Below are 14,285 nucleotides of genomic sequence, written 5' to 3'. Positions count from 1 at the left end.
ATTTACAGCAAAAAAGAGTGAGTGGATGCCTGCGCTAATGTCATCTGTGCTCAATAGAGCTTGTAAAGTGTGTAGATTTGCGGGTAAAGAAAAGTTTGTGTACTTGAGAGCACTGCAGAAACTCGAGCATGCATACAGTGAGTGTGTGTGAGTGTGTGTCAGTGTGACTGTGTGGGAACAATGGGTAAAGTACCCAGCAGGTAGAGAACAGATCTGAATGTTCTCTGGTCTTTTGTCTGTGTCCTTGTCCATGTTTTGATGTAAAACCAGTCAGTCAGCCAACACATTCCTAATGGTTTTGTTTAAGCAACCACTTTTAATAACTACTGATTGATTCATTTACTGCCAAATTCCAAACTGACTTACAATTAAATCTAAATGAATTCCTAATAAAAAAAAACAGCTTTAGGATTGCTTTAGGGTGTTTTCACACTCAAAAGTGCTGAGGTGTGTGTGTGTGTTTGTTGCATTGTTTTAAATTGGTCCAGTAAGTTTTGGTTTCACACTGCAGTTTTTTTATAGAGCATACTAAAGAACTTTACTACGTCCTGCTGCATCTCTCTATACATCATATTAACTGGTTTGTTAAATGTTAATTCATTAGGAGTTGCACTGCCACTAGGTTTAGGAGATCGCCAGTTCGAATCTCGGTCATGCAGCTTGCCATCAGCTGCCGGAGCCCTGAGAGAGCACAATTGGCCTTGCTCTCTCTGGGTGGGTAGATTCATCCTCAACATCATTCTAAAGGGTGATGTCGATCAGCACGAGGCGTCTATGAGCTGATGTTTCTGAACAGTCGCTGTGCTTTCCTCCGAGCGCGCTGTGATGCTACTCGGCAATGCTGCATCAGCAGCTCGAAAAGAGGCGGAGTCTGACTTCACATGTATCGGAGGAGGCATGTGTTAGTCTTTACCCTCCTGGTGTAGGGGCATTACTAGCGATTGAGGGAGTCCTAATGAGTAGGTTGGGTAATTGGCGAGTAAATTAGGAAGAAAATGGGATCAATAAAATTATTATTTTTTTTTTACTTTTTGTGATGTGTTGTGACGAATTCTAGCTTGCCGTCAGAATCTGACTCCCTTTCACGTATATGCTCCCCCTGCAGCAGAATAAGTGTAAAAGATTATCCTCAGATTCCTTTTATTTCTGTTTATGAATAAAGGGTTAATCTGTTATTATAGTGAATACATGAATTCCCAGTCTAAGCATTTGTGTTTACACTGCCACTTTTTGTTGGTTTGTTTAAAGACGTCCCTTAACTTCCTGTAATTGGTCCAAAAATTCCAGTGTCCAGTGCAGACAAACTGAAGCGTGGATCAGTAGTTTAGTTGGACCAAGCTGTGGTACTTTGGTCCAGACCATGGATTGCGGCCCCTTTCACACCTGCTAATTTGGTTCGGCCCAAACGGAAAAGTCTGAAACAGGGTAGTTAAAATTAGCATTAGCTAGCCTAAAATGTCAGGAATGGGTTGACTGGGTTAAATATTGCATTTTTACTATACCATGTGAAGGTAGCGATGTAGTGATGCTCAATTAATCACCCAAATAAGAAGCTATTGTGTCTCTACACAAGTCAAATGGGAAAAATGTACAAATGTCGCTGGTAAGATAAATCTAAATCTACAAAACACATGTGTAAAACAATCAATCAAATTAGTGTGATAGTCTAAAAGCTACCAAACGTCTATCTTGCTACCAGCACACTGCCCAGAGAGTATCCTGAAAGAGCAGCTATTTAAAAAATAATAATTACACATTGTTTTTGTTGCAGTGTAAAGACAAAGCTATGCTAGGCTATGTGGGCTTTGTAAGAAGATGTATTGATCTAAACCAACCAATCAATGCAGAGCTTTACAACACCATAATTTTAAAGAAAAAGTTTTTTTTTTAACCAGTCACATACTTATATTTATATTTACATTCACATTCTATAGCATGTTTAAGGAAGCTGTACTGTAAAGATAAATATAGTAAATATTCAAACTGCCAACTGTTAGAAAAGTTCCAATCAAGTCTTAAGGTACATTGTGTGAATAGAAATGATTAGAGTATACTATTTATTCATTATTTATCATTCAATAACTTCAGAATTCTATCGTATATAATGCTTTAATCTCTCTCCTGCTATTCCACAACCTGGCTCTGCCTGCGAGCAGGAGAGAGATTACCTATGTTGCCTCAGCCCAGCGTCCCACTGCCTCCCAGCTCCACATTAACACACGCGGCACACGGCACACGTGACTACGCTCATGTCAACTAATGATGGTTCAATTAAGCCTGCAAACATCGCTCCGCTGAGTAAACGGCCACCTAGCTCAACCCTGCGCAAATGCCTCTCTGATTCACAGCAAATTAGACACAGACAGCGAGATGTCAAATAACTCCTAACCGGCTGCTGTTGTGTGTTTGCACTGCGGATACATAAATGAAATTAGCAACGGGGGGTGGGCTAATGGTTAAAGATGCAACATGCGCATAATTGTACAATTAGGCCTCGTCATCACATTGAATTTTCCGGCATTACTGACTGCTATTAGCGCAAAACTGTCAGCGTCTGGCTCGACTGCGAGAGGAGAACACGAGCCATCCATTTACCTTCCCACAGGAAGAATTTGTTTGTGAAATTTTGCTGCAAATACAAATTTAAAAGTGATTTCTGGAATGAGTTGGCAATAGATAAGCATTCAGAAGCTATTCTGTGGCAAATATTTCTCCTAAATACACAAATACACTATTCAGAACACTGGCATTGCACAGCGACAAATTTATATTGACACAGTCAAAAAACAACCCATTAAAAACACAACACTATGAGTCAGTTCCCCAGACAGGAATCAGGCAGAGTTCCTAGATAATTTCCTTTCAATGGAAAATCTACATTCAAAATGCTGTTTTGTCTATGACTAGGTTGATTCCTGTCTGGGATTCTGCCCATACACATAAATATATGTTACTAAAATAGAGGTTTGACTGCAGTTTTATTGACTGGATCTGGATCCAATAGTGGGTAGTGGGTTTCCGATACTTTCCATAATGATAGAATTCAGAAGTCAGAATATTCCTAAACTCAACAAGTGAAAAGAGGCACACATGTGTGTCTGGTAACACAATGTAGCTTTTTATTAGTTTCATTCGGTTTTCTCATCATAAAACGTAAAAAACACGATGATAAGCTTTCCTATACTCTACAGGGATGTTACTCTATATGTATTCCACATACGGCTCTGGAAAAAAAAAAGACCACTTAAGTTTTTGAATCAGTTTCTCTGATTTCACTATTTATAGGTATATATTTAAGTAAAATGAACTTAGTTATTTAATTTATAAACTACGGACAACATTTCTCCCAAATTCCGAATAAAAATATTGTCATTTAGAGCATTTATTTGAAGAAAATGAGAAATGGCTAAAATAACAAAAAATATGCTTTCAGACCTTAAATAATGCAAAGAAAACAAGTTCATATTCAGAAAACCTTTAAGAGTTCAGAAATCAATATTTGGTGGAATAACCCTGGTTATTAATCACAGTTTTTGTGCTTCTTGGCATGTTCTCCTCCACCAGTCTTACACACTGCTTTTGGATAACTTCAAGCAGTTCAGCTTGGTTTGAGATCATCTATCTTTCTTTTACTTACACTGCAGAGGTTTTCAACTTGGTAAAATCAAAGAAAATCATAATTTTTAAATGCTCTCTTGTTTTTTTCTTGAGCTGTATATATTCGATATGTATAAAGGTTTCCTTTGACATGATCCAAAAAGCCGAACACAAAACAAAAAAGGCACTTTTCTCCCAGAACTTTCTGGTGTGTTTGGACTCCCAGACAAATTTTAGACCTTATTAGGTGAGCTACTGTTCATCTTGCCTTGTATCTCTGAACTGCAAACAAAATAGAAGAGGAGTCTGCTTTATACACTGTTTTTTTAGCAGATACCAGACTCCATTTGTTTTCTAGCCGATAGAAGCACAACTTATTTAACATTTTTGTTTGCCAGAACTTTGTATTTCTGTAAAATGTTCAGAAGAAAACCTAGCTAATGGCTGAAACACCATTGGAATTTGAATTCTCGAGTCCAAGACCAGGGTTAAATCAACACCTATGGAAGTTTTGGCAGTGTGAGCTCTGGGTTATTTATCATATAGTTGTAGGTTTGATAACCAGGACCTTAAACAAGGCACTTAGCAAGAGTTTTAACCAAGGGCACTTCAGCATGCCTGACCCTGTTCTCTGACCCCAGCCTTCTAAGCTGGGATAAGCTAAGATAAGCATTTCATGGCAGTGTAGAACTGTACACTGATATGCCAGATTGGATAGGAACTACTATCATCATGTTTCAGGACTTTTGACATGTGCCATGGAAGCTCAAGAATGCTGTACTGACCAGTGAGATATGCATGTGGGGCCTCCAACTGTCCTGTCCATTATAAGTGTCTATAGTGCCTATCTGTAATGTATTTCTGCTATGTGACTCTACTTTAAAAGGAAGAATTTTCCATCTATCTCACCTCACTCAGCACACTCAACAATTTACATCACTTTGCCATAAGCACATTGGTCAGTGTTTAGTCTTACTCACAAGATAACACCTCATAACATATAGATATGTGGGTTTTCTTAAGTTTTACCCTGGGGTAACACGTCACGACGTGTGTATAAGGCCCAATCCCAATTTCACCCCTTGACCCTACCCTTTACCCCTAGTTCTAGGAGGAAGAGTTAGGGCCTTTTAGCCCTTCAAAGTGAGATTTTTAAGATGCACACCTTAAACCAAGGGGTATAAGAATCACTGGTAAGATGGTTAACAAGCGACCAAAGAAACGCACAAATTTAAGCATTATCCTTAAAGTATCATTAAAAGTGACGATTAGCTCTATATTACCATAGTTTAATGTGAAGCTTCAATGTTTAATGGCTGAATTCTTCATAACAAGCATAAAAAAAGATTGCTTGTAGTTTGTGTCAGTAGTTAGCCTGCTAACCAACTTTCCCGTTCCACCTTAAATGGTGCAACAGATGGCAGGAGCTGCAGAATTTAAGGTGGAACGGAAAAATAAAATAATATAAAAGCTAATCAAAACTAAATTTAAGCTCCCTGTCACAGAGAACTTAAGGAATTGACAAACAATGCCCTAAGGGGTTGGACAATGAAACTGAAACACCTGGTTTTAGACCACAATAATTTTTTGTCGCGACGGACAGTTTTGGTGGAAACAGAGTTGAGGTGCACATTGAATTCTGCTGTGATTTTGGTGACAAGGTTTTATGTTTTTTGGATACAATCCGGGTTAGCACCCAAAAATCCCATTCAGTCCACAGTTAATCCTGTTGGATGTCCTTCTTGGTGGTATGCTGACATTACCCTGGATACCGTGGCTCTTGATACATCACAAAGACTTGCTGTCTTGGTCACAGATGCGCCAGCAAGACGTGCACCAACAATTTGTCCTCTTTTGAACTCTGGTATGTCACCCATAATGTTGTGTGCATTGCAATATTCTGATCATCATCTGATCCTGCTAATTGAACGTCACACTCTGCTCTTACTGGTGCAATAATGTGCAGTAAATGAAGATTGGCCACCAGGCTGCTCCAATTTAGCCATGAAACCTCCCACACTAAAATGACAGGTGTTTTAGTTTCATTGTCCAACCCCTGTATGTTAATCAGCAGCATTTAGGTTACTGGACTTTAGGAATACTTATTATGCATCAGGTGCTTAAAGGGTTGTTCCAATTCTTAGGGTGGAGGACTTCTCCCATTCCTCTTGTAACTCGGTTCCAATGGGGAAGGGTTACACTCGAAAAGAAGGGGCAGGGGTGAAATGGGATTGGGCCTAAGCTTTATAACAATAAAAGTATGTAACTAAAACCAGTCACAAAGATCTTTGGTCAGCTCCAGACTTCCACTTTCATAGTAGTTACCGGATAATTAGCATTAAGAATAACAAGCCAGGAATTCAGGGGCTTTATAAGGACTGCTAAAGACTTCAGCATGTTTCCTCACTGAAGGATGTTAAAGCCCTCACAGGGCTCAGACCCAAATCACAACATGTTAGCATGTTAGCATAACAAACTCACGCAAGCCCTCAGGCATGCAGGCGAGATTTGAAAAGGCAGGTACCGCCACGGCTCAACAAGGCTCCACGACGCACCAGCAATTTCTCACTCGCCTCGCAACTGAAGCAGCCGCGCAGCTGATCGCTTTAAGTGCGTCTGCGTCTCAGGACGGGGAAAGAGCAGGCGTAGCGGACGCCTCTCACAGGCATGAACTCTAATCAAGATGAAGTGCGTTTACAAATCTATTTAATAGGGCTCGCCGAGAGTGAAACTCCGCATGTAAATACGGCCGGATTAAATTTCATCAGAGCCGAGCAACACTGTGACCAATCGTCTGCAGTCACACGCAGCCTGCCAGCCCCCCAAACTCACTCACTCAATTTGCATTGTGTGATCTTTCTGGGTGGAGGAGGAGGAGGGGGAGGGGAGGGAGGGTGTAGGGCAGCTGACGCCAGATTCAGCTCAAGGTCAGCATGAGGGCTGCCTGAATGTGTGCACAGGCGGCCGGGCGAGTACGTGTACGAGAGAGAGAGAGAGAGAGAGAGAGAGAAAGAGAGAGAGAAAGAGAGAGAATGTGTGTGTGTGTGTGAGAGAGGGGTTCTGTGTGGGTGGGACAGTACAGCAGTGCACTAAGTCACCTTAGTGAATTCATCAGTACAGCTCTGCTGAATGAGGAGTCATTAAAGGTATTAAAAAAAAAAAAAAAAAACACACGCCCCCTCCCTATGCCACATTTTGTTACCGGGGGAAAGGAGGCAGAGAAAGAGAGAGACAGAAAGAGAGAGAGAGAGAGAGTGAGAGTTATTATTTGCTATTACATTATTATTTGCTTGCTATTATATTACTAATGCATATAGTTAATATGGGGCTGGAGATGATGGGCAAAATGGACAACAATATATTTCTTAATTTTGGTGAATGCAATATAATTACAACAGTGATAGGAAAAATATAAGGGCACAGAAAAAAGCCTTTAACTATCACTGTCTAAAAGATCCTAAAGATACTAAACAATGTTTTGCCAGCTGAATTTGAGAGAGATGAAGAGAGGGAGGGGGAAAGAGAGATTGAGAAAGAGAAACACAGTAAAAAACAGAATAACAAGATATATAAAAAAATTGTAAATAAAGTATACAAGAGTCAATTATTATTATTATTATTATTATTATTATTATTATTATTATTATTATTAGTAGTAGTAGTAGTAGTAGTAAAATTTATATTATATTTAATTATTACTAGTATATAATTATTATAACATTTTTCAGCTTTAATACTTGCCCTTTGGCAAGATTATTATTATTATTATTATTATTATTATTATTATTGAAACAGTAATGTCAAGAGCCAAGAGACAATTTACAGAAACGGAAAAAGCAATAAGATAAAGACAGATAGAGTCTGAGAAACAGACAGACAGAGAGACACAGAGAGAGAGAGAGAGAGAGAGAGAGAGAGAGAGAGAGACAGATAGATAGGGGGGTGCACATATGCCAGTTCACAGTCCAGACTGGCGTGCTGCTTTACTGTAGCAGTTAATGGTGTGTTCTATCTCTCTCTCTCTCTCTCTCGCTCAGCGTCACTCTGTGCTGACATTAGTCCTGATGAGGCACGCTCTGCTTTGTGTGCAGTCGAGCACTTACTGCTCTGAAAGCCTGCGGTGTGCCGGCATACAGTGTGAAATGTGAGCCGCCGCACACCCTGAAAAAGTGACAAGTTGGGGTGAGAGATAAAGCAGCGAGAGTGAGAGAGAGAGAGAGAGAAAGTGAGAGAAATAGAGAGAGAGAGAGAGACCCCCCCCCCCCCCTCCTCCTCTCTTTGTTTTGCTCTTTCGCAGGTGACACTTTCACAGCTACCGCCCTGCACAGCCACATCCTCCCTGGATGGAGGATCCATTCAGTGGAACTGGCACACGCCTGCGAGAACACCTCCTCTACGTCCCCAGGCTGTTCTAGAACCATCTGCAGCTGGGGCCTCCGAGGCCCTCCCGACTCCTCCTTTAATTATTTTCCTCTCTCACCCTCGCGCACACACCCTCTCTCTCTCTCTCTCTCTCTCTCTCTCTCTTCCCTCATTCTCGACGTGACACTGTGCACACGCTCGCTCCCCAGTCAGAGGAGCAGTGCTGCTGTCTCTTTAAGAGCGCCGGGTTCTGTGCCAGTGGCTTCAGAGGCTGTGTGTTGAGTAGGAGCAGGCAGGACTGGCACAGTAAGGTTAAAGCCCTGGCATAAGGCATCACGCATGTGCCAAGACTGATCAAATTACAGGGCAAAGAGAGGGGAAAAAGAAAAAAGGAGAAAGAAACGCCAGCGATCAGGACAACGTAGCACCTCTGGGCTACGGTGCGGCGTTCTTGCACATGCGCTTAAAAGGCGTACATCCAGAAACATAAGCACATTAACAGCGTATCGTCCAAATATATACGAGCCAGAGCTGAGGAAAACACAATACTGGCAACTGGAATTTGCACCATTTCCTCTCTATGCAGCCGGAATCTGTGTGAAATGTGTTTTTCTTTTTTTTTTTTTTTCTCTCTTCCCTCCTCGTGTGTTTTTCTGCAGCCCCTGTTTCTGTCCCTCATTACAGCTCGCTGTGCACCACTCTGCCTCAGGATCCTCATTTCCTAGCAACAAGCCTGCCACCAAACATTTGGCACAAGTTCAACATCACCCCCTCCTCTTCCCTCCTCTTCTCTTCTTTTCCCTTCCCTCTCCCTCCCTCCCTCCCTCTGTCTGTAAAAGATGGCCGCTCTCTCTAGCTCCTGCTCTTAGTCTCTCTCTCTCTCTCTCTCTCTCTCTCTAGCGCTGGATACTGGAGCCCAGTGCTGGCCGGCCCCGGTGCGAGACTCCATTAACTCGCCTTTTTTTTTTATCCAATCACACCCTTCAGTAGCAGGGCACTCTGGGAACTTGTGCCAGGCTTCATTAATCAGCGCTTTACCTCACAAACTACCCTCCGCTAATCTGACTTACAGATGAATGTGTGAAAAAAGACGCTTAAAAAAAAAGGTTAAGAAAAAAATCTAGAGAGAGACAGAGAAGCGCAACAAGCTTTAATATCCTCTGAATGCAAAGCCATCAAGGTAAATTAAAATCAATGCCGGCGCTCCAGAAATAAATGGGATCCGCCGCCGCCGCTGCTCCGCCGCCGTGTTCCAACAGGGTGGCGTCTTCCGCTCGGAACACAAGGTCAATGGAGATTACTGCTTAAGGAGGCGTACCTTATCACCGCACCGCAAAGCAAATGCGGCCGCGCCGCATTAAGTGGAGGACCGGCAACACGCAACTGCGCAGCCTCCGCTCAGCCCCCCTCTTTAAAAAACAATCTCAGCAAACGCTCGGCGGAGGGCTATCGGCTTGGCCTCTTCACTCCCCATCCGCAAATTGCCCTTGTTTATCATTAAACAAGTGAATCTTTGCGGCTGCTGCGAGGCGTCGGGAAGGAAAGGGAGCAGTAGAGCGCCGGGCTCAGGCTGTGTTTTTCCAAGGCTGTGACTCAGTAAATCTGACTAAAGCTTTTGTCTGTCAGTGGACAGAGGGGGCCATCAGCAGTCTGTAACCGCCACTCTCGCGAGGGACCCCGCAGGGCCGGCGAGGATATGAGAAAATCTGCACAAATCTCTCGCTAGTCCTGCACAGAGCATCTCCAAGGGGGAAGATGCACCAGCGCCGCTTTCACAATGAGCCTTAGAAGAGCAGAGAAATGCACATGCAATGTTAAATATAAAGGTTCTTGGCTTGGACGCATGGATCCTTCACCCGTAAAAGTCATTAACATTAACAAAAAACAAACAAAAAAAGCTCATGAACAGGTCCTTAAGACAGTTCTAAAGTGGTATTTCTATGTAAATCTCCCAATTTACACCGCCAATTACCCAATCCACTCATTAGGACTCATTAGGACACGTACCACTAGTGATGCCCCAACACCAGGAGGGTAAAGACTAGCACATGCCTCCTCCAACACATGTGATTTAGCCACTACCTCTTTTCAAACTGTTGCTGAAAAGAGGTAGCATTGCCAAGTAGCATCACAGCGCGCTCAGAGGAAAGCGCAGCGACTGGGTTCTGATACATCAGCTCACAGACGCCTTGTGCTGAGCGACATCACCCTTTGGAGTGATGTGGGGAGAGAGCGTCATCTACCCACTCAGAGAGAGAGCAAGGCCAATTGCACTCTCTCAGGGCTCTGGTAGCTGATGGCAAGCTACATCAGCAGGATTCGAATTGATGACGTCTCTTAACAGATGTCTCCATGCAAAAAGTCAACTGTTGGTTGGTGCCATACTGCAACAGGTCTTAATTAAAGCTGCCTGGCTTTACAATAAGAAGAATCTGTTGAAGACAGCATGGATATGCAGTATGATGATGACGATCATCCATAAGGCTGGAACTGCTGGAGAGAAGTCTACCTCAGGGGCAGAAAAAGGCTTTCGGAAAGCTTCGGTGGGACTCAGCTCTGGCCCATTTTGCAAAAACACTTGGCTTTGGCCTATTTTTCATTAAAATTGTCCTCCACTCCCTCTAAATACCTCGACAATGAGTCTCCAGAGTGCTCTTCAGAGGGCTGCCTCATGCCTTTGAGTCCATCATGCTCTCTGTCTTAAACTGCCAGGTAGCTCAAAGTGCTTCAGCTACGCCCCTTAATGGATATTTCTTAAACTGCCTACTGCTTTAGGAAGAAGGCAATGTACCACCAAAGCAGGCAGTATGTTTTAAACAAAATGTACAATTAAAAGCATAGAGATGTGGACATATGGAGGTCTGAGGTTGTGATTGGTCCTGAGGTCCATACCACACCAAGACCACCCCCACTGACTGTGACCAATATGTACCAATACCAAAACATAATCAACTTTTCCATGAATGATTATGCATACTTGTGACATCACTGGTTCTGAAACCTACCTCTACCTGGGATAAGAGACTGTATGCCATGGGCAGAATCTTGAGATTTCACCATGACTATGATTGGTTCTAATCAAAATTTTCTTTGATACAAGAACCTCCTTTGATTGCTACTGGTCCTAATTCTGATGTCTGTTCTACGAGCTTTCCTTGATTTTGACTGGCCCTACGCCATACTCATGGTGTCCCTTGTTCTGAGACCTCCCCTCTACCCGTGATTGGTCCTACTCATGCCACTACTTGTTCTAAGACCTACCTCTAAAGGTCATAGTTCCTACTCATGGCATCTCTTGTTTTGAGACTGACTACAATTGCTTCTAATTACTTAAATGTTTGTTCCAAGAATTTACTTTTAACGCAAATTGATTTTACTGGTCCTACTTGTAGAATCACTTGTTCTTAAGCCTCCCTCTATAGTAGATAGATCCGATTCATAGCATTGCTTGTTCAAAGACCTCCTTCTACATTCGATGGGCCCTACTTATGGAGTTCCTTGTACCAAGACCTAATTATTAATGCAGTGTTTGTTCTAAGATCTTCTCATGAATGCTATTGGTCATACAAGTGGTCCTAAATTCAAATGTTGCTCATTCTAAGACTTTCTCTTGACTGTAACTGGTCCTTATCATCATGTTATATATGTTTCCCTGCAACTGGCAAGTATAGTTCAAGCTTAAAATATAAATGAATAATACTGCCAATAACCTCAAACAACCTTAAATAAATACACTAACTCGTCGGTTTCACATGATGTAACTAAGAAATGGGTAAAAGTCTGCATTCATCTGAATTTGCCAAACTGACATTAAGAGGAGAGGCACTTAGCGTGGGCAGATGAGGGTGGAGTGATGCAGAGAGCAAGTGAAGGTCAATACGGCTACAGCTGGACATTAGTGAGAGAGAGAGAGAAAGAGAGAGAGAGAGAGAGAGAGAGAGAGGCGCAGGGTGCCGACAGACAGGCTGGTGCCAGGCTCCGGGACAGTTACATGCAAGAGGAAATCACTTACATAACCCTTCGCCAGAAAAAAACACACACACACACAAGTGCGCACACACAAAAGGCACTCAGCACTCTTGATACTGCAGATTTGTTTATTTGTCCAGCCTGCACTGTTTCCATTCTTTATTAAAGCAACCAGGATCTGGCTGCACTGCAGACCCCCGGTAGGAATCTTTCCCAAAAAGGAGGTGAATATTGACTGCGAGGAGCTTGGTGCTCCTCTCCTGGACGAAAGAACTGGCCCTGGGTCAGGGTCTGTCGAGTTCTGCACTACCTCTCTCCAGCAGCAAGCCTTTTGACCACTTGGGCATACAGAGAGGTGACTGTGGTGCTGAGAGGAGAGGATGTGCTTCAGTAATGAACTCTCAGGCTGGATAATCAATTCACTCACCTCTACTACTACTACCCTGACCTGCCTCTGGCCAGGAGAGAAAGAGGGAGAAAGAGAGTGCAAAAAAAAAAAAAGAGATAGGGAGAACAAGGAAGAAAGCTAGAGACTACAGCTCAGGCAAATGCATTAAACATGTCTATGGAGTTTAGACCTGCAGTGCACCTGGAGAAGCTGCTATCACAGCTTTGTTTGGGCCTGTGGAAGAAAAACAAGTTGGCCTGCTGGGACGCTCGGCGCTCCAATCTCAGCTGAAATTTGAGCCGCGGACAAACCGAGCTGGGCATCCGCAGCACAAACTATTCCCTCTCCCTCAAGAGCGCCGGCTAACAAGCCCAGCCGAAAGCCAGGGCACACTAAAAAGGGACAGCACTTTCAATAAACATTGGAATGCATCCGCTCTCTCACCCTCCCCACCACAGGGAGGAGAAGGAGGAGGTGGAGGAAGAGGTTTTCTCTGTTTTAACCAGCCGCTTCCGCACGTCTCAGTTCGGTAAGTTTGGCGCGTTGACATGCTTACGCAACAGGATCAGTGACGAAGTGCAGCGGTGACGAGGCGGAGGCAGCGAGCTGAGAGGCAGTGCCATCAGGGCATTTTCCCATGAACATCACTGCATCACCCAGCCAAGTCGGAAAACACAAAAGGAGAGCAACAAAGCATCGCTGCTCTTTATTCATATAGCCCCCGGCTCTCTATTCAGCGAGCGGCAGCGTGATGAAAGTCATTTAATCAGGGATGAAAATGATTTGATTAGAGTGTCACGTTACAATGCTTGCCAAATTGACTGATTCCTGCTTGGAGGTTAATCACAGGCCTATATTACAGGTATCCGCAAATGGATGTCCGACCCGGGGCAGATGGCAGCCTCTTTTCTCCCGGTGAATCGAGCCGAGAGCAAGTGCTGACCCGCGCGCCGAGCTGGCCCAATCACATTTGTAATGGCTCATTAACAGCCGGGTCGGAGTGTAATAGGGTTGTGTGCTTCACACCAACCTTGATTACGGATGATTACGAGCAACAGTTTGCAGCATCCGCAGCACGTTCACTGCCTAAACTCCTCAATCAGGAGTAAAGCAGCGCTGCTGACTGGCAGAAACCACGCCGGCTGCCGGAGAACTCTCGCTCTGGAAAAAAAAACGTGAGCACTGTTATTTTCCTACGGGTGGAAGGTGTGCGTGAGGAGAGCGCGCTCTGTAAACGAAAACGCTCAGCCCAGTCAGCGACCTCAGCAGACAGTGAGTCATCCTGCCCCCAAGTGACCTCTCAGTCAAACCCTTTCACTCTCACGGGTCAGAGAGCCCAGCTTCTTCAGGCCAGCCAATCACGCTCTGGAAAGCCTCGTATCCCCTGCCCCGCAGGGCAACTTAAAGCCAATCAGCATCACTCCGATTCACAGTGCGCCTTAAAAGGGCATGAAACAGAAGTGTATCTGATTGCTCTGGTGAGAGCAGCCAATGCTTCTGTTTGGAACAGAAGCTCACACAGAGTGACATAACACTCCAGGAGAGCAGGCATCTCTGCATTCTCTAGGCCATTAGCTCCTGATTCATGTACAAAATCGCTCTCACTGCCTATAACAGAACAATGCGGACATCAAGACCACCGCATCACGTGTCCTCATTATTCCTCTGACTGCACAGAAGATCTATTTAACAACTACTTTTATATTAAGTCACAGAGGAATAATAAATAAATGTATATACACTTACAGCAATGTAGTAGACTTTGGCTTTCTCCACCAGCTTCCAGTTCTCCTCCAGGTCCAGATGCTTCTCTTTCTTGTAACAGTTGGCGGCTGCCAGATTAGCAACAAGAGACCTGCCAGAATAAGAACAGAAACCCAATGAATTTGGAGTTTTAAATAAAAATCACAGGCAACCCATTATCAGTCCACAAATACTGGCTAATTACTTACAATCACTAAACAATGGG

At 43.6% G+C, this 14,285-nt stretch overlaps 1 protein-coding gene across 4 annotated transcripts in view; it reads right to left on the bottom strand.

Annotated features, from left to right (window-relative positions):
* adka (adenosine kinase a) overlaps nt 1–14,285 on the bottom strand; it is a 254,337-nt gene that overhangs the window by 115,476 nt on the left and 124,576 nt on the right. For all 4 annotated transcript variants that reach the window (XM_022684666.2, XM_022684667.2, XM_022684668.2 and 1 more), the window contains one exon: nt 14,063–14,171. In XM_022684666.2, the coding sequence (XP_022540387.1) occupies nt 14,063–14,171 (109 nt within the window). The remainder of the gene's footprint in view (nt 1–14,062; nt 14,172–14,285) is intronic.

Source organism: Astyanax mexicanus, chromosome 7, assembly GCF_023375975.1.
Source record: "Astyanax mexicanus isolate ESR-SI-001 chromosome 7, AstMex3_surface, whole genome shotgun sequence".
Classification (NCBI taxonomy): Eukaryota; Metazoa; Chordata; class Actinopteri; order Characiformes; family Acestrorhamphidae; genus Astyanax; species Astyanax mexicanus.
Note: the sequence above shows the minus strand (reverse complement) of the source record. Positions and strands in the feature narration are given on the sequence as shown.